Source organism: Xiphophorus hellerii, chromosome 21, assembly GCF_003331165.1.
Source record: "Xiphophorus hellerii strain 12219 chromosome 21, Xiphophorus_hellerii-4.1, whole genome shotgun sequence".
Classification (NCBI taxonomy): Eukaryota; Metazoa; Chordata; class Actinopteri; order Cyprinodontiformes; family Poeciliidae; genus Xiphophorus; species Xiphophorus hellerii.
In genome coordinates this window covers 4392133-4415193 of record NC_045692.1, presented here as the reverse complement: position 1 = coordinate 4415193, position 23061 = coordinate 4392133, and the positions used below count along the sequence as shown (strand labels likewise).

Sequence of the window (23061 nt, the reverse complement as noted above, 5' to 3'; positions counted from 1 at the left end):
AATGGTTTTAGCTGCACCATCCAGAATGTTCTCCTCTGTCTACGTCATTAGCGGTTGATCACTAGGGGCTATTTTCAAGTGGAGCAGTAAGCAGGCTAAGGTAGAGGAGGTACTAATACCTTTTATTTTGAAATACGAGCCATTTTTGCCACAAAAATGTAAATTTCAGACTTGTTACAATACAAAGACTTCAACATGTCTTTAAAGTGAAAGATGTACTTTAATATTGTGACTATTTTCAAAGTGACTGTTTTGTATTTTTATTTGATTTTTCCCTAGTATGGCTCTAATACTCTGTCATATCAGCATCGGGCCACTATTTAAAAAGCCAATGTACCATATCATTGCCACAGAATAAAACATGAATGTGGCTCAGTGTGTAAAATTCAGGACTTTGAAAATGCAGCTGAAATTTCGTTCAATGCAATAATTATGGGCAACTGGATGAAAATCACTAAGTCTGCTGCAGCTCAGTCTGTTTCAACATCATCCACATGTCAGGAGCTGATACATGGTTCTGTAGGAACCAGAAAAATCAATTGATTTTCTTAGTTTTTCTGGTAAAATCAAGCACTGGATGTACTTTAGTGTTCTCCCCTCCAGCAGGGAGCTCAGAGCTGGGATCAGGAGTCAGTGCAGTGTATGGGCCCTGTGATTCCATGCCAGAGGATGAGGCGTGTGCACAGTGCAGGCCAGTGAGGGAGCTGCCAGGGCCACAGAGCCCCCGACACACAGGAAGCTTTTCCTCAGGAATACTGATGATGGCTGGCTGGGAGTCCCTGTGACAGAGGAAGCTCTCTCAAGCCACCAGCTGCCACAGACTACCCAGAATTCCTTTCATGCCCCAGACGGGCCCCCAGTTCTTAAGGCTGCTGCATTAAGAGGCTGCACTTGGAAATACATTTGTTACTAACCTCCCCCTCAGGATGAAATGAAATAGAAAACACATTATCTGTTGTGTTTGATATGAAGCTGAGCTCAGAAGAACGCTCTGAGGCTCTTCTCTGGACCAATCAGACTTCTAGGACTTTCACTGCTCACATGCAAAGGAAAAATCAACCAATCATCTAAATGTGCTTCTACAACCAGGCAGATTAATGACACACCTCATCATGTGGAACTGAGAGGGGTCCGTTTACTTGATTGGAAGGACCTGCTGCTCTGTAGTTTGGCTCATTTTACTGAATAAAATCAGTTCCAGTTAATAACCTACAGACAGTTAGTGTAGCTCCTGTAGATATCTGAGTCTGCAGAGCAGCAACACCACTGCATTTATACCACTGTTCTGTCATAAATTTACAACCGATCTGCCAACTCAAACATTTTGGGTTTTCATCCAAACAAAGACGGCAGTAAAGCAGTTGAATCGGGTTCAGCTCATCACTGCCCCGTCCCATAAAAACACCAAGAAACTGCCTTTGTGAAGCTCCATCAAAACTGGAATGCAGATGTCTAAATAACACCTGTTGTTGAGAAGAGAAGAGTAAAACCATAATCCTGCTAATGTATTTATGATTATTGATACTGACTGAGCGGGGTCAGATCGGTCTGTTCTGATTGAATGTCTTAAAATTTTTTATGATTTCACTTCTGATGTAACAAAACAGCTCCATATAAACTGAGCTAATGTCTGACAAATTATGTTCCAGCAGATGGTTTGGAGTTTATATTGTAGACACAGATGTATTATAACATGCAGCGTTAATGTCAGTTATAGTGATGTCTAAATGCAGGTAAGATCTTCTGTTTTCATGACAGAAAATCGACCAACAAAAGCTCTTAATGTTGACGTAAACATAGTAGCAGCTAAAATGATATAAGCAGTATTTATGGTCATGTAGTTGTTCCAGTTTCAAAGTGTTTTTATTGGAGAAGTGGCTTCACAGAGGCTGCATGGTCCACCATCTCTCAGCATGTTGAGGGAAGATTTTCAGGAAGGAAATCAGACCCACAGGATATTACAATCTTTCTCTCAGTCTGTTCCTCACTTCATCAATCCCAGTGTGCCAAGGAAGCTCCTCTGCTTCATATTAGCCCAGGGTTCATGTAAGCCTCTGCTGACACAGCTCTGCCTCTGCTGACCTCCCAGCAGAAGCAGCAGCTTGAGAGACAAACTGGGTGACAGAAACAAGCTTCTGCCTTCTGACTGAGACAACCTTTTAATGTGAAAATCTATGATTGATAAATGTGTGTTTAAGAGGCAAACACTCTGCTCTGAGGAACACTGATGAACTTTATGTCTCCCAGAACTAAAACATTGAATCTTTACTTTACCTTTGCACGGACAAATGGCCCATGCAGCACTAGCCTGAACTTCTGCATTGGGATTCTTTAGTAGTGACCAAACCAGGCGGACTCCATCAAGCTGGTCAATGATTCTGAGGGAAACACAGAGAATCGTTTCATTGTAGAATCAAATCAACGTGAAGATTTGGCTCCATCAGGCCGACCAGAAGCAGATTTAACAATGACTATAACTAAACAGCATGGAAGCAGAAATTGATTTCAGCACTTTTTATTCACACTTAGGTCTTTTGCAGGGTCTGTGTACCACCCACTCTCAACTCATTTTCCACAAAAATCTCAGAAAAGCTCAGGTCAGAGGTCAACCAGCACACATCTGGATCTAGTTCTTCCTACATGGATTTATAAATAGATGCTGACAAACTTTGACTTCATGTTTTGGCTAACATGGGAAACTCCTTTCCTGACTTGGAAAGGAGTTCTGTTTGACTCCTTCCCAAGACAAACAGAACCAGAGACAGGTGACTCCGTATTTCAGAAAGTCTAAGTGAAGTTTTCTGAAGCAGCAGTTCGATTTCATCTCATTTACATGACTGGTTTCAAACTGGAGTTGCCTCTGAGAGGTCAAAGATTTCCACCACAGACCCTCCATTGTCTGCTATAAAAACATGGAACGTGTTCCCCATGTGTGCTTCAACTAACAAAGCCCACACTGACGCTGTCATAATGACCTAAACACTCCCTAATCACAGTGTCTTCATGACTCCAATGAGCGGACGCTCATCAGGGACGTCCTCTGCTCCATCTGTCTTCCTTCTGCACAGAAATCAGTCCAGAGGGATCAGAACATCAGACTCCAGTCTGCAGGGCCTCTTCAGTCCAGGACCAAAACCTGAAGTGAAGCTTCATATCATCCTCCAAAACGGCTCCATCTTCCCATGGTGCAGCTAGGAAACAGATTACAATGAAGCTGCAGCTGACAGTGACGGATTAGAGGGGAGACCACAGACCTTGAAGGCATTAAAAATCCGTCTTCACTCTTGTTCTTCCACTGGACTCATTGGAGGAAGTGTGATGTCATTAACCACACGCTGCCTACTGGTGAAGAATGAAAACAAACAGGAGGATCTGATGGGAAACTGGGAAGTGATCATGCAGCTCTCATGAGCTCTGGACGACCTGATTCAGGATCATGATGAGAGAAGAACTGTGGTGACCAGCAGAAGGTCTGATCTGATAACAGAAACTTTGTTGGTAAAATGATGTCCAGCAGGGACAAACATGATGCAGCTGGTTGGGTTTTATCACACATCATCAGCAATAAATCATCTAAAACTGGTAGTCTGACAAACATTGCTGTCAGTTCTGGTTTGGAATAAATATCTACTGTGAGTTGTGCTAATTTCTCTGCAAATGACTCAACATGCGTGGAAACAAGCCATGGGGCCCAACATCCAGTCAAAGGTTGTTTGAATCAGAGCTCTGTTGACAGATGGAGGCTGACAGACTGGAAGATCTGCTGTAAAAATGGAGAGTGAGAGAGAACAAGGAGAACATGATGATCTGATGTAACAGACGTCTGGTTGTGTCAAGTTTACCACAGTCAGCAGCTTTATTTAGACAGGCTTCATTTTTATCCAGCCCAGGGTTTGTTTGTTTCCCAGTCTAACAGAAGCAGTTAACTAACACCATAAACTCACAGGTTCAGTGATATTTCTGCCCAGTGATAATTAAGACGGCTCTTATAGTCTGGAACAGGTTTATAAAAGCAATGAGGTGCAGATGGAAGCTCCATGATGCTTGAGGTTAAATGCAGAGAGAAAGCCACCGCTCTAGACTCTGCTTCTCTGGGTTTTCCAGCCGTGGAGTTTTGGACGGGGCAGGGCTTTAGGCACGTTAGTCTGAGCAGCTCAGCGACCGCATGGCTATAGTAAAACACTGAGAATGAAACCACAACCATATTTAACACAGCAGCTACAATAAACAAAGCTTTTAAAATCGGTCATTGGGCTAAGGATGAAAGAGACGCCTACCTGCACAGCTCCCAATGAAAACTACAGGAATCTCTCTGAGCAGCAGCCCAGGACAGGTTAATGAGGCTGTGTTTACATCCTACAATTGGTCTCATTTCCTTGTAAAAACACATGACATCAATAAACAGCCAGGAGTGAGTTTGGGCTGATTCACTGATTATGGGAAATAAGCCACTAATCACATTTTAACAGGCGCCTCATGGACCTACTGTAAATATAAACAGAGCATGAAACATTGAAAAGGAAGAAATAAACTTACGCCACGTTGTCCCTTTCTGTGGCACAAGCTCCCACAGCCTTTGCTACATTTACAAGCAGAGCCTGGTTAAGTGACACAGAGCAGATGTTGGATCAATAAAGGAGTTATTTTGAACAAGAACTGCAGAAGAACCAAAGTTATATACCTGGTTTGTTCCATTGAGCAGATTAATGAGAGCCCTTATGCCCCCACCGTTGCAGATGGCGGCCTTGTTAGCTTGGATCTGAGCAAACTGTCCCAGAGCTCCCACTACATTGACCAGGACCTCTTCAGGCTGATCAGTCAGCAGACCAATCAGCATGTGCAGAGCTTTGTACTCCAGGAAGCTTTGAAGGAACAACATCAAGAAGAGATGATTGCATTAGAATATAATTAAGGTGCTTTGATTCATTTATTACAGAAACTGGACAACTAACATGGACTAAAAGTCAATTCAACAGATCTTGTTGCTCTTGAGAGAGAAGACCAAACTGTGAAACAAAACTGAAACTAGTTTAGTTTTCAACCCAGAGGTCAAATTTATTAAAGTTTCTAATGATCCAGTGATTTGACAGCCAGACTAACAATGTGTCTCCTGAACCTCCTCTGTACAGAGCTACATGATCATCAGATGATTGGGTCAAAGGTAAAGATTGTTTTCCCTTCAGTAACATCAGCATCTTGCTGTAACTCAGCAGAACAAACAATTTTCCCACGGCTCCTCACAGCCGTCCCTCGTCTTCGCTTTGCAGCACCAAACCTTGGAAACTCTTCCTCCATCTTTAACTGTGTGATTTTGCCTTGTTTGCCTTCGCTATAGAGTAGTAAACTATAGTCAACATTCAGAAGGGATATACTGTGGTTCCACTAAAACCTCAGCAACCCTCTGGTGCACAGTTCATTTCTCTGGCTGTTTTTATTCCCAGTTACGGTTGCTGGCATCATTGCCTGTAAGCTATTGTAGACGGCTAAGGTCGTTTGGTTCTGGGCAGGGTCCACTGAACCACAGCCTCTTCTTCAGAGTGAAAACATTGCTAATTAACTTTAGTCCAGTTCAGCATCATGAACAACAATGGTCTTCCTCCATCATCTGCAGCTCACTACTCTACAATGATAAATCAACACTGTGTCATGTCTATTTCCGTCAGGTCCAGCTGAGGTAATTGTTTTCTGGCAGGAGTAACTTGACACAAAGCTGCCTGAAGCAGCTCCAACTGAAAACACAGGCCTCTACATGGCTGGAGGCTCATAAAGCATGTTAGAGCAGACAGGAACCACAGAGGAGCTTCTGTGTGAGCAACACGTTTTCATCTTCAGTCTTTTCTTCACCAACTCATCATTATAGAGAATTAATTTTCTACTGTGAGCTTCAGAGAAGGTCCAAGTGATATTAAGACGTTTCAGGGACCCTGAGATCTCCAGCAACGACCACAGAAACCTGACAATCATTAAATCAATGAGGAATATAATAAACAGATCAATCCATCAGGGCACAGACTAACGTGAGGGAACGCTGAGCTGCAGTCGGATAAAGAGAAGAATCATTTAAAGAGGAGATTATGTTCTGCTCGTGGTCGGCCTGCAGCAGAACTAAGATGGAAGGAAGCCAGGATCTGGAAGCAAACTTCACAATCTTGACCCAACCGTTGCTGCTCTGGCAAACACACTCCAAGACTTGGCAGTCTCCACTTTCCACTGTAAACTTATTGCTTCAGCCTTTTGTTAAAGCCCTTTACAGCATTTCAGTGTGTCTATAACACCTCTGTCCACAGACCCAAGAGGACACATCTGGACAAGCTAAAAATCTGAACTAACTGTTTCACTGTTTCTCAGTCCTCACACTTTATTCAGAGCCTTGTCCTTGGTTCAGTGGGAGGCCTTTAAAAAGTACAAACTGTGACAATGAGCTTTTTACACATTTATGTTTCAGGACATCAATCATTTCTCATTTCATTCCTTCATTAAATCAGTAACGGTTTAACATTTGCTGCTACTTGTCTCAAATCCACAAGACCTCCATACCGTCCAGACCAAATAAATCAGTCACTAAAGTAAGACTGAATCCTGTCTGCAGGAAGATGAATTTAACTTAATCAAAGACAGAAAATCTCAGACTGCTCCAGTTATTACAACAGTCTAAAATCTTCTAACAGGATTTTCTTTTCTCTTGTCAGCCTGTGACAGATTCTGAAAAGAGGGCGGGGCCTTAAAACCTTGTTTGATTAGCAGCCTCTTTGTTCCTGACAGTAATGATTTAACTGCTTCACTCAGATTCTGATCAGAGACTCAATAATCCGGAGAGAACAAAAACAAGTCCACTGACATGCATCAGTGAACATTAACACATCTGCTCAACATCATGCTGGTTTCCTCTCAAACAGTTGGCCACGTTGGCAAACAGTCCGAATCTCTACAAGATAAGAGCGCTTTTATTCTGAAAGGTTGTTAAAACGCTGCACTAGCCTTCAGTGATTGGTTCAATTCAGTACAAGGGAAAGCAAAGTGTTCTTACCATTTCTAACTGAGTTGTTACTAAATGTGACGACGATTGATTAATACATCATAATTATCATTCCTATTAGAGTTATTATTAGTAATAGGGTAACTATTTTACCTAGCAACAGTGTGACAGGATTATGTTTGGAGGGGTGTGTGTGTTCTGGCACTGAGTGTATGAAGCTGCCACATTTTATAACAAGAAGCTGTGTTAGAAAAATTATCCTCCTGTTCATTTACTCATGAGTTTATTTTACAAGTTATGTTTTCATATTATTCTTTTCATATTATTCTTTTCATATTATTACTCTCATATTATTCTTCTTTTTATATATTTACTTAACTTTTCTTTCTTTTGTAGTATATTATTAACTTTGTTTAGGATGTTTGCTTGGAAGCTAAAAACGTTAAACATTCATGTGTTATTAGTTCCATCTGTAACTGATTAGTTGTGGTCAGCCACATGCCCTTATAAGGGCATGTCCATAGGAGGTTCCAGAATGTAAAGACGGTTGGTCAATTCTCTGTGTGACTGTGTGAAGAAGCCCGACCTCCTTTTTCTATACAATATAGAGAAATGCAAAGAAAGATCTGGCAGAATTGAGTCCAGACAGTGTTTGACAGCGATTCGTCACGTCTGTTCTCAATTCTCCTATTCTGCAGAAAAGAAATCAAAAGAAACCTAATCTCTGTCTCTGGCTGATTCTTTGCAGGTTATGACAAAATAAACCTATCAAGCTGCTTCATCATCATCATCCTCATCATCATCATCATCATCACCAAGTTGGGTCAGTTCTGATCCAGGAAGTGATGACAGATCCTTCTGAGAGCTGCTGAGAACTTTTCTTCTTACCTTTAGAGCTTCACAGGAGTTTTGAGCCAAACATTATTTTAGATTAAGAAAAGTGTTTTTACATCATTTCACCTCAGCTGAAGTCTTCAGATTCATATTTGTTATCATAAAATGTTTAAAGGACAACAACAGAAGAAGTTGCAGATTGATGAATGCATTTCTGTTGCATTAAATCACTGCATGTTGGTTCCTCATTACACTCTCAGAGTCACCGTGAAGAAGAAAATAAATATGAACCAGTCAGTTTGTCAAGGTCTCAGTATTGGGGATGTTAAGGGCTGCCAGGACTCAGTCTGAGAGTTTTATTTATTTTAGAGGGAAAATTACTGACTTAAAACTCATCTGACACCGTGCGAGTCAGGAATCATTCCAACCATCCTAAATGACACTTCAATAAATCTAGCCTTACATGACTAATGATTAAAGGTCCCATCAGCTCTCTAACATTAAAAATGTCTCCAGGCTGATTTCACTGTGATCCTGACTGGTGGAGTTCTAACGGGCCTTAAATGACATGACTGAGGCCTGTAAAGTCTGCACATCTGCCTGATCCATTGTTAATAGAGGAAAGACTGAAATCTAAAAGTAAACACATCAAAGATCAGAGCTGATAGAATCTGAACAAAGTCTGAACATTTTACACCAATAATCTCTTTAACTGCATAAACCGAAAAAGGATCTGACAGAGGAGAGTGGAAACAATGACGCAGTGAGTCGTGCCTAAGTAACGGCTGCATATAAAACTCACATATGAACTGATGCCACATTAAGCTGCAGCAGGCTAAACCTCCTGTTCTGGATCCATTGTGTTAATTCTTTGCACACTGAGAAACTGCTGTGAAGCACATCAGCTGAGCAAGCACAGGCTCCAAAGGTTATTGGCACGTGGGGATAAAATGTCTAATTCTTATTAAACCTCTTTCACACAGAACTGTATCAAACGCTGTTCCAGTGAGCAGGTAGAGATTTGTTGAAGTCATTCTGATCAGTTTTACCCCCCAAAAAATCACAAAAAGAAAGGCAGAGAACATGTGTTCTGTATGTCTAACATGGTGTTTTAACATGTATCTCCATGACTCCAGGAGGGACAATAAATAGTAAAGTTGTGTGCATACATAGCTACGTTCTCCATGCTGATTGAACACTTCCAAATGGCCCCGGTGGCAGCAGCCGGTGCCCCAGTGCCCCGGGCACAGGGTGCCCCACGGGCCGCACAGGGTGCGGCCCCGCGCATGAATCAGTGTCATCAGTTTTATAACACTGATTTAATATTTATCAGTGTCATAAAAGGAGTTAACCTTTAATGGTTAACTCCTAAAAGGTTAGATCTTGATCTAGATCTAGTCTTTGACTAGAATGAAGTTCTAGTCTTTGAGTTGAGAAATGCTTTGTTCACAAGAAGAAAATGATGTCATCATTAAACTTGTGAGAAAAAATAATTGTTAGAAAAACTAAAACAAACCATCAGATATTAGAGGGCAACATAATGAGACAGAAATGAGCTTCTGGTGAGGAAACCTGTTGCTACTGACTGCTTTATGGATCATTTTTATTGCAGCAATCAGTGATGAAGATCTGAGAAGAACAATGCAGCAGTTCTGCTTCTGGCCAGTAGAGGGAGGAAACCTTAATGAGGACACAGCTTGCATCAATCAGCTACTGTTAAATTCATTAGTTTAATGAAAATCTCAGTTGATATTTAAACAAGTTTAACATCATCTTCCTAAAATATCTCTAGTTTTATCAGCTCAGTTCCTTCCTGTTAAAATAAATCTGTTTATAACAGGGATGATGAAACGAAGCTCATACTTTAACACTGATGCATCAGAAACTGGAGAGGGAAGTGAGAATTATGTAAAACAAACACATGAATTCATGTTTGTCAGAAACTGACTTCAGTTTGCATTCTGGATGTTGTGAGAATCAACATGAGCCTCATAGAGGAACAGGCCTGCAGCCGTCCAGGTAGAACAGCAAACACAGCAAATATTCCCCCATAAACATCATTAAAACATCAAACAGATCATGATGCATGTGTCACTGTGTGAAAGTGTTTCACTTTCTAAACAACAAGCAGCAGTCTGTGGTGTGAGAGGGAAAAGATCGGCTCCTAAAATAAAAACAGATATTTTTTATTTGCTTTATTTATGGTGATGATATTATAAAGTGACTGCAGACCAAAGGTCATAAATAACTGCATTGTGGGGTTTCCAGACAGAAAGAGACCAGGACATGCTGTTTAGAGTTACATGCATCTTTCTGCTGCAGGAAAACACAAAACCCTAAAGCCATCAGCACAATCCTGATGTTAAACTTTAAAATACACTGAATAGTGTGTTGATTTGATCTGAATGTTGCCTCTTTCATATCACTTCCATCTCTTTGTTCCCCTTTTGGAAAGAGTGAATGCCTACTTTTAGACAGGGAATTTCCTTCCATTATTTCTATTTTCTTCTCACTTAGAAATCTTCTCGAGTTTTCCATAAAACATTTTCTCAACTGAAGTGAGAAGGATCATATTTACCAACAAGCTCTGGAAGTCAGAAGGGAATCATTTCAGAAAATCACAAACTGCTTCCTGAACATCAAGCCCTTCAGTGTCACTAAGATTATTGAGCTATAATGGTTTTCTACTACTGAAGAATGAGGGAATGAGGGAGATCATTTTCTAAAGTAGTCTGTTTGAATGATCCTGTCTAAATTAGGGCTGCAACTAACAATTTTTTCAGTAAGCGGTTATTCTATAGATTATTCTGATGATTAAATTGATTTAAAAAACATTTTATTGTCTAAAATACAATAACATTGCATCCCTTTACATTGCACTAAAGGCAAATATTTCTAGCATCAACATGTGAAACTCTCAGTCCTTTCTGTTTGACATACCATTAATACAGCGCAGGGCTAATCTGTTGATTATTTTTTGGATTAATAGTTGGATAACAAAAAGTGTTGAGTAGGAGTTCCTTCTTTTGTTTTTCTAAAGAACCACATGAGACTAAAACCATGTGGGTAGAACATATTTACAGAAATCTTAAATATCTTAAATGGAAAATTCATATGTTTTGTATAGCTTTGGCTTAATTATTGCTCTGATAATCTGGCCATGGCCTTCCTACGCAAGTCCACTCGATTCTAATCGAGTTCAGGGCTCCGTCTGGACTTTCTCCAATTAAAGTGGATTTCTCTGGTAGAATTTCTATCAGCCCAATCAGTGAACAGAAGGAAAAGTTATGAACGATGACATCCATTTTCCGCACTGCAGAATTGTAGCGTGCCTGTAGTTTTAGCAATGGCAGCAGAGGAAGTGAACAAAGCTGTTCAATCCATGTCTGCCACGCTTCAAAATATTGGATTAACATTAAGAGCCTAAAATAGCATGGCTCTTCTTCTGCTTTCTAATGGCTTCTGTGGCCCTGTTCTGGCATTTGCTTTATGATCTACAAACAATGTTGAAACCACAACTAGGTTCCTTTTTCAGATACATGGTTATTTTAGACCAAACAGAACAAAGTTGAGAGAGCTTTGGTTTTCTCCAGTGTCATTTTCATTTTTTATGAGTTTGTTTCCATCACCACTTCTGCTGCAGCTGCCACATGTAAACATTGCTGTAGTTGTCAGAGTTACAAGTTTCATCACTTCTGCTGCTTTCATTTAACAAAACACAAGCTTCCTTTTTCTGGTTTTTGTGATTAAGTAAAGTGGGAGTTTTTCAGCTGTGGAGCAAAAACCTTTCCTTCTAGACTCGAGCACTCTGCTCTGGAATCTGCAGAGGTCGAGCTGAACTGCAAAAGTGAGAAATTAGTTAGTTAACTGTTAGCTAACTGTAATTAGTCTAACTGTTTCAGGTGCGTGACAAAGATTGTGTCATTTTGTTCTCATCCTCATGTCGTCCATCCTTCTTGTCACAACCTCCCTGGTGAACTGTTCGTCCGCCTCTCTATGCAAACTTAATGTTGGATTGGTCTGAATTTTACAGGTGTTTTCATTTGTGTGTAAAACTGCACCACTCTACCTCCATGGCTCATGCTGAGCAACCATGAGCCTATATTCTGACTATCTGTGCAAGGTAGGATGGATTGTCAGGTAACACAGATAATTACAATGCTGGTTTTAATCATAGAACAATTGAAGAGCAATTGTCCAAGGGAGTGATGAAATGTACTGAAATATGCAACTCTGCCATTTGTTCCTTTTCTTTCAAATTGTGAAAAATTAAATTTGGTTTTCCAGCCCATCAATTATTATATCCTCCTCCTCCTCCAAACGTGTGAACTCGTAATAGTTGTTCCTCTCTGCGATGACTGCGGTGTTTACTGTGTCGCAAGTCACACATGTGTAACACCATGACGTATACTGCAGCGGGAGGGGGAGTTTGGCTCAGTGTGCCTTGTGGACTGTGAAACGTCTGTGTGCAAACGAACATCAAACACATGCCGCCAACAGTTCAACCAAGCTGGGACATTCAGAAAGATAAGACTTACCTTCTCAGGAAGGCTGTGAGTCCAGGTGAAGATGATGCAGAGTCCACCCGTCCTCATGGTCGAAGTTTTGGGTCCCAGAATTTTCTTCTCTGCAGAGCTCTTCCTGGCCTTCTATTCCACTGGCACTGCAATAATTTCAAATAAGAGTCATTATGACTGCTTCTACTTTTTATCATCATCATTATTTAACAATCTGAGACAAGGCTGGTACTTTTTAGCCACTGAGATCCTTTCAACTTGAGCCAGTTTCTCCTCCAGTCTGTCCACTTATCTAAAGCTCCAGCTGCAACAGCTCAGCTTTTTCTAGATCTATTTATCAGTCAGAGACCAGATGTGATCGCTGGGTTTTTTCACAACTTCTCTCGGTTTGGTGTCTGTAATTGGGCAGACAGGGTTTCCACACTCTGAAGTCTTTATTAACTCCGATCACTGAGCCATCAGGAATATTACCACTGATATTCATAAAGCATCCAATCATCTCTTCATAAAGTGTGACTGCTGGCAGGCATGCAGAGCAGATGTGGAGAGAGCTCAGCATCCTTCTGCTCCAAAGCTCCTCTGCACTAACAGAGGGATCACTGCCTCGATCTCTTTATGGTAGTCTGGTCAAATTTAAAGCCACTTTTATTACATCACTTCTCACTTACCCACATATATTCAGCACACCAAGATTCCTCCATCTCTGACATAGAGGAATCCCTCCCCTGCTTTGCCATCAGGGAGGGAGCTGCAATGATCAGATGAATACTCTTACGAGGTTTCTGTTCTACAAAATACTGATGGTGACAGAAAAAGAAAGAGGTTAAAAATAGAGAAATAGAGAAAAGATTTCCTTTTGTCAAATATAATAAATCTTGATGGAACAAATCTGTAAAATATGTCTGTAAAACTCTGCAAATGTTACTTATTAAACCCAAATGGTCAGTTTGATTCCTGCTACTTGTGAAGATGTGTTCTGAATATTGTCCCAACCAACATCAGAGTTTAGTTATGTTTCATTGTTGGACAAAAAGGATATTAATGTCTAACAAAGTGTTGTCATGTCAGTCCAAGAAGAGGGAAATGAAAACAACAGAGCAGTTATTAGAAGCAAATGAGAAACCATGAACTCCCATAAAATCCCTTGTGAACAATCTGCAGGCCTGCATCAGGACTGGTTCTTTACTGAGGAACTGGAACAAAAGAACACGTTCCCAAAGCTTCCCAAAGCACAAATCCCTCTTTAATCATCTGAATGACATCAAACGTCTCCCATTCCTCAGAATCCAACTAAAAGCTCCCAGCTCAGTCTGAACTGAGCTGCTGTTCATCAGGTCTGATTCTGGTTCTGGAGGATTTGAAGCTCTAACAGCAAACTTTACAGCCTGTAGAAAAATGCCAACGTGCCTGTATGAATGGAGAGCAGGTCACAGTTTAATCACAGACACCTGCTTCTGCAGGAACAGCTCAGACTCTGATTGGCTGTTAGGAGCTGCACATTGTTAAGGGCAGGGAAAGGAATGAACGCGTCCATCTGCAGGTTGGGTTCACCATCAGCTGGAGCCAAGCACGGCCCATCGTCTCTCATTAAACACAAAGTGACTCGCTACTGGAAACATACAAGTCAGTTCAACCAACCACAGACTAACAGGCAGACTTTATTAGGCTAACCAAAATTCTGTAATTCTCTTATATGTGAAATGGACAAGAGCCATGTGTTTGCTGAAGGGAACACTCCCTAGAATAAAATCAAACTCTGTTCCAGATGTTTTTAAAACGCTGTAAGTGAGAGTGATGTCGGAGAGTTCTGAGCACTAAAACCTATTTTATTGGTAGGTGTCCTAACGTCCCCTCTGGGGTCCTCTGGTCCAGCACTGCTGGTTAAACTTCAACAACAAGCAGACATGTTTGGAGATCAGCTGCTGGTGTCTCTGGCTGCTGCTTTGTGGGTTTGAGCTTCTGCTTTGCCATCAGAGGAGGGAGCTGCAATGATGCAACTTTGTTTCCCCAATTAGAACCTGAAGAGAGCCTGTCCATAAGAATAACTGAAGCAATGAAGGAATCTAAGGGGAACAGATCCAGACAATTATTTGTTGAGAGTATTTTAATTGATTCTGCTGGAGAGCAGAAGGACATGGAAACTTGTGCTGCCTCATGCTTTGTTTTCAGTTAGACAACAAGCATCTGCAGACTAAAGACTCTGTAAACCAGAATCTGTCAGACAGAATGACCTCCATGTTGGCTCCAGCTGCACAATATTCATATTTTTCTTATGGAAAAGCCAGCATTCCTGTTAACAGTAAATTGTGAAGAAGATTTCAACCTGATGTGTATCTTAGTGACTTCAGCAGCCTCTTCCCCCCTTCAGTGCAGTACTGTTTCAAGAACTCCACTTCCTCCTCCACTGCGGTGGGTAAAAGCTTGACTTGTCTGGAGTCAAAATGTAGAAAAATAAAGACAGATCAAAGATCCTATCTGATTCAGTCATGTTGCCATCTTTTATCATGCTGCCTGTTGCTGTCCGACAGAACCACAGGTCACAGCAGGTCAGTCTGAATGAGGACAGTAGTCGTGGTCTGATTGAATGTGAAGACGTGTCTAAGTAGAGAGAGAGGTACTCACTTTGCTATTTCTCCAACAAACTTGTTGAGGATCTTTTCATCAATGTGTTTGAGCAGGATAAACAGCTTGACTCTGATATCTAACTCCAGAGCTGAGAGGTTTTCCTCTGGTGTGTTGACGAGACGCTGGCCAACAATCTTAGCTATGAGGTCTCTATTTTCTGGACACAGTACAGATCAGATTTACAGAGTTAAACACAAACAATGATAGTTATTATTTTACACAATTTCATCCCCAGAGCCCAGGAAATCAGTTCCACCTTCTTTTCTCAGACAAATACTGTCCATATTACCATCTCTCTGTGGTGCTAAAATAAAAGGCCATCAATGAAAAACTGCCAAAGGCAACATAATTGGATGCTTTCAGAGCATCAGCAGGAACACAGACAAATGAGATCAGGTGGTGATGGAGGAACGCTGGACAGCTTAGGATGGAAACACTTACCTTCTAGACACGCTTGGAGCTCTTGACGCTTCCTGTCAGCTGCCAGTTGCAGCAGTTTAGAGAGCTGGCTGATGGTACGAACAGAAACAAAAGGTGGAAAAAACTGCAACAGTGGCTTCCCCTCACTGTCTTTTTCAAGGGACTGTACAGCTGTCCCACCTCTACAAACTATTTTTAATTGAACACACAGAAAACTTAAAAATAAAAGGTAACACAGTGTTTTTATGTCCCGTCACTGCACGGGAAATAAAAGCAAAAAATCATAAATAACTGGGTCACCTAAAATTTTGGAGAAATTAGGCAAAACTTCATCTGCCACACAAAGAAAAGACAGAAATGGCTTTTATCTAAAAAAAAAAAAAAAAAAATGGAAATAAAAAGTGAAAAAGTAAAGGTTGACCTGATTATGCTTAATTGAACTCACACAGGTATGTAGCTTCCTTGCCTACAGCTCCAAAACACTGGAAGGAATGTTTAATCTGGTTGTAGCGTTTCTCCACTACACACCTGGGAGGTTCAGTTTCAACCACACAATAAAAGCAGACCAGAACATCTGATTTTATGAAAATGGAACCTTCTCTGTTTCACTGAAGATGAAAAATAAATGAATTGCAACAAAACTAAGTTATTCAGCTGAATACAGTCTGAATTGCTGCAGCAGAGCCCAGGAAAACGAACTTCCTGAGATTGTGTTGACACTGAGAGACTGTCGGAGTGATGATAACCTGCCTCAGTGAGACACATAATAGTGAGAGCAGCAGCCAGTTCATCATTAGACCAACCTGATGACATAGTCTTCTTTGAAATCAGATTTCTTTAACGTGGTGTTCCACTGAAGCGGCTCCTCAAACACATGGGTGCCTGGAAACAAAATTCCCCAACAAGTTCAGGATTTCCTTATACCCGGTCAGTGGCGTGGAGTCCAAATTGTCTGTGCCAGAGCCGGTGTTCTGGAGCAGGTCCACTGGGCCGCCCTGGTCAGTATCAGCCCAATAGCGCCTCCTGAAGTTCAAGAGTAGAACAAACTGGAGGCAAAACTCAACTGTCAGTGTGGTTCCTGAACAAAGACCTTGAAGCTGAGGAAATTGACATAAATGGTTGTTTCTTGGTTTTACCAGTCTTGTATAGCAAATAAAATAACACGAGCGGCAGTCACGAGCGGAGCAGCTAATAGCCATACACTCGCTAAGCTGACAGTTTCAACACAGAAAGCAGCTGAAGCTCAACTATCGTTGAACAAACTCACTTATTCAGCTGAAGGCAGAAACTAGTTATTGTCCATGGTAAAAGTGTTTTAATATCATTAAAATATAACATTACCGTATTTTAACAAGGTGGTTCTGTAGAATCGTCAGCAGGTGACAATAATTAATGGTTACCGGGGAAACCAAGCTGGTCAGGGGAACCTGTAAGCAGCTTTGATACTGCTATGCTGTGTCTTAGAAACTGCGTTAATTACGTCTTCTCAAAATTAAAAGTTCGTTTCAAAATTCAGTTCAGTTCAATTCAAAAATACTTTATTGATCCCCAAAAACAGATACAACAAGGACAAAATACAACCAGGTGTGAGCAGAGGTGGCTAGTAGGCAAGAATTATTCTCAAGTAAGAGTAAAAAGCGACTTGAATGCTTGTTTATTGTTTTGATACTTTAATATTTTAGTGTCTTAAAAATAATTAGGCAGACAAAAATAGAAAGTTATGTCCAAATTCTGTATTTTTGACAAATGATTACAGTATTTTCAATATGAAAGACATACTTTCAGAATGTATGTATTTTAGAACTGGGTTAAGTACTTCCAGTGATAGTATATGGTGTTACAGTATGTTACATATACTACAGTGATAGTATATGGTGTTACAGGTAAATATATTTTTCAGGTACCCATTTTTCACCCTGAAAAATATATTTTGGAAACCCTTTTTTTGCTTTTATTTCACCTACTGGTTGTAATTCTTGTTTTTGTCAGTATGTGGTGCTGTTTCTACAAAAAGGTCTAAAATGACCAGAAATTTTTAAAAAACCCATCTTGTTTTCGTACTCTGGCATTCTTAACTACGGAGCCCCCTAGTGGACATGGGGGATTTTTTTTTCTTTTGCGTTACCTCGCAAAACCTTTGCGTTCCCTCACAATATGCTCCCTGCAATATTTGCTGGTCTAGTTTGTAAACAGTCACAAATGTCAATTTAAATTTTAAAATATATACACATTTAAAGAGCCTCAGTGAAAACGTGTTTATTCTTAACTCTTTGGTGCAAAAAACTGATTGAAAATCGACTTATTCACTGCATGTTTATGTCTATTTGTATAAGGTTGAGATACAACAGCACATTCAGACCATTCAGATTACCAACACATAAGAGACACAATCAAAACTGTCAGCTGACCTTTTTTTTATTACCTCGCGATAATAACTCAATAGTCATAATAGTTTGATTGTATTTTTTTCTTTCTTTTCTACTTTCGGAAAGTTTCTGTTTATATCATAGGTTTGTGCTGCATTTCTATCCTAAATAAAAAGTTCTAAAACTTATTAAAACAGACATTTCACAACAAAATATTAATATACATGCAAAAACCTTACAATAACTTTATATCAAAGCAGAAAGTATGATGGCCACCTTAACAAAAGCTTACAATATTCAATTATTCCGCATAAACTGATCAGTACATCATTGCGAGAGAACGCAACACCTTTTGGGAGGTAACGCAAAAACATTGCAAGGGAACGCCATAATTTTGCGAGGTTACGTTAAAGAAAAAATAAGGTAAATCCTTCATGTCCCCTAGGGCAGTGGTCCCCAACCACCGGGCCGCGGACCGGTGCCCGGTCGGACTCGAGTCGGGCACGGGCGGGGGGGGACCACAACTTTTTTAGTGGTCCGCGCCACTAAAAAAGTTGGTGACCACTGCCCTAGGAGGCTCCGTACTTAACAGGTAAAACTGAAGAGAAGGACATTTTTGAGCCGAAACCTGTCGGAGAAGAAAACTTTAAGGCCTCAAGAGTGAAGAATCCAGATTTTTGGCAATTAATGTCTGAACTGTATTATTTTCCGTATAAGAAGCTGAAATGATATTGCTGACGTCATGTTTCTCTATTTCCCTCTTTTAGAGGTGCCCCTGCCGTTACTGTTGTATTTCTGTTTTCTGTGAAGCTGCTTTTCCACATATCTTTTGAGGTCTAATAATGCTGTTAATGCGCCATTTTGTGGAAGCCGTTGCTGGTTAGGAGATTTATACTAACTTTATACTAGTATTTACTGACTAGCATAAAGTATTTTAGAATAGTATTTACGGGCCATTCACTTAACAAGACTATTTGTGCTCCATTTCTTGAACTTTATTTTCCATTTTTGCAACTCGGGAGAAAATTGTGCCTTTTGAGAGTAAAGTACTCCTTTTGTTTGAAGTTCTGTGTGCTCTATTAATCTCGGCTTCATTAACTTGACCGCCAAATAGCACAGCAGGCTCAGCAGATACAAAACATTACAACTGAGAAGAACACATTTTTGGTTAAACATTTGTTCTTCTCGAGTATCCAGAAATATTACTCAAATAAGAGTAAAATGTGCAATGTTATAAAACTACTCCTAAAAGTTTATTTATTTATTTATTTTATAAAAAGTTACTTAAGTAATTTTTGGGAACTTGAGTACCACAAAAGCTGGTTAGAACTAGTTACAACCCACTTTTTGATGTGAACCACCCGACATAGTAAACACATTGGTTTGTAACGTTACGCAGTTGCTTGCCTTAGTATTGATATTACAAATAGAATCATTTAAACTTCTAGGAAGTTTTTTTTTTTTAACTTAACACAGAAAAGTTACACAGTCAAAAATAAAAGGTAACTGTCAAAAAACATAACATGATGAGATGTTTTTTACCGTTTACATTCAAACATAGAAGGTACTTTTTACATTTCAACAAAAATATCTTAATAAAGTCTCCAAAACTTTTACATTCAAAATTTTCTCAGATGCTCTGGTTAGAGAAGTTAATCAAGCAAATCGGATGCCTTCAGATGTGTGTGGTTTTTCTTTTTTTTAAAGCAAAACTGCCCTGGAACATGTAGGCAGACAGTTTCTTGATATATGTTAGCCTGAAATGCAATGACAGGACATGTGAAAAAATATTAGTAAATATTATCTCAATAAGATTGTCTACCTCAGCTCATATTTGAGAACTCATTTCCTCTCTGGCTTCTGGTTTGGCTCTGTGCTGCAGACAAACACTGAGGACTGAAAATATTCTGTTTGTGTTCACTCTCTCTGTTCAGACCCAAAGGTTCACTCAGTTCAGAGTTATTCACCACAGGCTGGAAGGTCCTGCTTTAAGATGAATGTACAAGTTCTTCTTCAGGTCTTTCATCTCAGCGTTCTCTGATTTTCCACAATGTTCTCCAGTTTGAGCAGGATAAGAACCAATGTTGTAGTGAAACCAAACACTGATCTGCCACAGAGACAAGGAGACATCTTCTGTCTCCGTACTGTCGCAACCTTCCTGCTGTCAACCATCCTCTCCAGTCCTGACGTCTGACCCAGAGAACGTCTTTCTGACTATCAGTAAAATCACTGATTTCCTCTGATGCTGACCTGTTTGACGCTTTATCTGCCAGCTGAACCAATAGGAAGGTGAGCTCTGTCTTTCAGATGGTTGAGAACAAAGTCAGAGCAGGTGGAGCGTCTTTGTCTCCACAGTTTGTAGGAATCAGCTTGATGGGGTCAGAATGTGAACCGATCAGTGAAATTCCCCCTGAGGGGAGGAGAGGCAGCAGCTCTTCTACAGTAACAAGACAAATCATTTCTGATGCTGTTGTTGTTAGAGAAGTGAATTTATGAGCTTTCCTCCTTCTGCAGGTATTTTACTTGGAGGAGTTTCTGAAAATGTGCCACTGGCTGCTGGAGTCGATGTTGAGTTCTGTGTGCAACAGAGTTCAGACACACTAGAGAGTTAACTTAGTGCATGATTTAATGTGAGCACCTGACTGGCTTTGAACAGGAAAAACAAAGAAAGAAGATGGATTGAAGACTGTGTGAAAATGTGGAAGCAGAAGCAGGATAAACGAGGGTCTTTATATATCTAACCCAGGTCTCTTTAGCTGACCTAATTGCTGTTTGTTAAAGCAGAGATTAAATGGAATGATCTCTGGGTCTTTCCAAAGGAAAACTGATCTGCAGCGTGTTTAGAAGCACCTGCTCTCTTAGATGTTCTGTGACTAAAACTTAATACAGCATAATAAACACAGGCTGCTCTCCATACTGTCTCTCCACTGCAGGAGCTCAGGCCCTGATTAAACTTCATGGAAACTGCTGGATGACACACACAAACCTACTGCAGCCTGCATCAGTTCAGTGTGTCCACCAGTCCATTAGAGCTCAAACCAAACACACACAGAAGGAGTGTGTGAGCAGTAAGAGTGATGAGAAGGTGCTCAGACTCCTGCTACTGTTCCTGTTCCTGGTTTGCAGAGAGTCAGATCGGGTCTCTGTTGTCATTTTTCAGTCTCATTCTTCTCTTCCGAGGAGTTCACTTGTTTTCCAGGCTCTGTGTTAAATCCAGATCAGTGGGGCTCATGTGGTTAAAGCAGGGAAATATGAAGGTGACTCTGGTCATTGTAAGAAGGAGCTGCTAGATATGTGTGACCACATCCCAAAGTTGTAAAATACTCCCTGAAACCAGCCTGTCTTTTCCCACAATCCTCTGTGATTTGGGACAAACAGGAAAATGGTAAAACCTTTTAAACTTGGCTAAGTTTGGCTGAAAGATTCTTTAAATCTGACCGGTAACGTTCTTTCTTATAGCTCACATGTACTCAGATTTACAGCTTAGCTGCACAATGTCTTTTACTTTAATGACAGTAAAAAGATCACTTAGCGACTCTAAAGAAATTACGAAATTTGAAAGATGCATTAGACAGACAGCTGAAGTAAAGCCTGCAGTTGTGGCTGAAGGACGAAGAAATGTCTTCTACCTCTTATTAGATTTATAAGCAGCAACAGCAGTAGGTGCTGCTTTCTTTCCTTCCTGATGTTGAGTAAAACTCGTTTGCACCTGACAAACTGAGATGATTTTGAACTATGACCTAATCCATGAGGTGGATGAACTACAAGAGGGTCATAGAGACATAATGTTGGCTACATGAGAACCAATCAGCTCTGATCTAAATGAGTCTCAGTAAACAAACCCTGATACCTCTGAGAAGATTTCCATATCACTGCTTGGACTTGTTATGCACACAAACCTGTAATTGTGGCTTTGGAATAATGTGGTTCGTTTGTATTTAAAGGGGTTGAGGCCTCGGTGCCACTGTTTTCTTTGGAGGGGACAGACTTTTGTCAAATATAGAAGCATTGTGAGATTTATGGCCATAAAACTTGTGGAGAAACCCAAAGTCAAACTCTGCATACAGGAGTTCACAGACTGTTCTGGTTCCAGTTCTGTTCATGGACACTTGACTCCTATGTTTTAAGTGCTTGAGCCAAATGGGAACATTAAAAAGCACACAAAACACATCTTTGAGAAAATCACATCATCATAAACTGGAATATTTTCAGTTGCTCTGATTGGCTGGTTTTAATGCAGGTTGTCAATTTATGTGAAACAGAAGAACAATAATAAAACCATGGGATCAACACTTTACATAAAGCCCTAGAAAATATCCAAAGGCTGCTATGAGGTTGATCTTGATCTGTATCCTAGATGAAACCCTTGAGCAGCCTTTGACATTATTGATCATAAAATTTTGTTGAAGAAACTTGAATCCTATGGCTTTGAAGAATCAGCGATGCAGTTTATCAGTAGTTATCTTAATGTCAGGAGGCAACTGGTTCATTATAACGGCTGCTATTCAGACAGTAAAACTGTAAAACATGGAGTGCCACAAGGCAGTTGTCTCGGCCCAATTCTATATACAATATTTACAAATGGCTTACCATCAGCGCTAAGCCAAAAGCAGGGATCTCAATGTATGCTGGTGATACTGCAGTATATAAAGCAGCAGTGTCTTTTAGTCAAATTAAAACTGACCGCGAATGAGAACTTGAATGTATTGTTGACTGTGTGAACAGCAAAAATGTATCGAAAGCAATGAGCAATGTCATTGGCACAAATCATTCTCTCGGAGACAAATGTCGACGTGATCTCCACTTAATGTATGTATCTGTTAAATAAGTGGAGGAGGTGAAGCTCTTATGAAATCGTATAAACAGTAAACTGTACCCATTTTTGAGTATGGTCTCAAAAGTGGGTAGTAATTTGACTGTTATCAAAAGATGTTCAGACTAAACAAACAATCCAATTTGTCTTTCTAACTTTAGTATTGTCTCATTGGGATTTTTGCTCTGTTGTTTGGTCCAATATATCATTAAGAGACATTAACAAATTTCAACCGGTGTAAAACAATATACCTCTAAAGACCCATTGAGCTTTAGCAGCTCCATTTTCCTCTCCTCTTCCTACTTTCTGAAGAGTCAAATCACCTATATAAAAGTCCAGAATATTGCACTTCTACTTTTCCTCCCGTCTTCTACATTGTCCTCTTTTTCCACCACTTCATCTTTGAGAGTAAATATTTATGTATTTACTATATTTGCGTAGCATCTGCATCTGTTAATATTTCACACTCACTCAAATCCCTGAGTGCTCCAGCAGGCTGAGACTTTTATT

At 40.3% G+C, this 23061-nt stretch overlaps 2 protein-coding genes across 2 annotated transcripts in view; both read right to left on the bottom strand.

The window, feature by feature from the left end:
• Positions 1 to 630: 630 nt before the first annotated feature.
• On the bottom strand, positions 631 to 12405 carry LOC116712247 (armadillo repeat-containing protein 4-like). The gene is made up of 6 exons (XM_032552131.1): positions 12349 to 12405; positions 12199 to 12272; positions 4682 to 4862; positions 4537 to 4598; positions 2275 to 2378; positions 631 to 779 (listed from the first exon to the last, which is right to left on the bottom strand). The coding sequence occupies exons 1-6, from the start codon at positions 12403 to 12405 to the stop codon at positions 631 to 633; spliced, it is 627 nt and encodes a 208-aa protein (XP_032408022.1).
• Positions 12406 to 14630: 2225 nt separating this feature from the next.
• LOC116712246 (armadillo repeat-containing protein 4-like) overlaps positions 14631 to 23061 on the bottom strand; it is a 49185-nt gene continuing 40754 nt past the window's right edge. The window contains exons 3-5 of the mRNA XM_032552130.1: positions 15394 to 15561; positions 14950 to 15109; positions 14631 to 14757 (exon numbers count right to left, since the gene is read on the bottom strand). Coding sequence (XP_032408021.1) covers positions 14646 to 14757; positions 14950 to 15109; positions 15394 to 15561 — 440 coding nt within the window. The 3' untranslated portion in view covers positions 14631 to 14645. The remainder of the gene's footprint in view (positions 14758 to 14949; positions 15110 to 15393; positions 15562 to 23061) is intronic.

Excerpts from the sequence above, each read along its gene's own strand:
- LOC116712247 (XM_032552131.1), bottom strand. The coding sequence starts at position 12,405 with ATGAGGACGGGTGGACTCTGCATCATCTTCACCTGGACTCACAGCCTT. Across the intron at positions 4,599-4,681 it reads TGCTCAATGGAACAAACCAG|GCTCTGCTTGTAAATGTAGC; the intron begins GTATATAACTTT and ends TCACTTAACCAG. Across the intron at positions 780-2,274 it reads GGCCATTTGTCCGTGCAAAG|GGACTCCCAGCCAGCCATCA; the intron begins GTAAAGTAAAGA and ends CCTCTGTCACAG.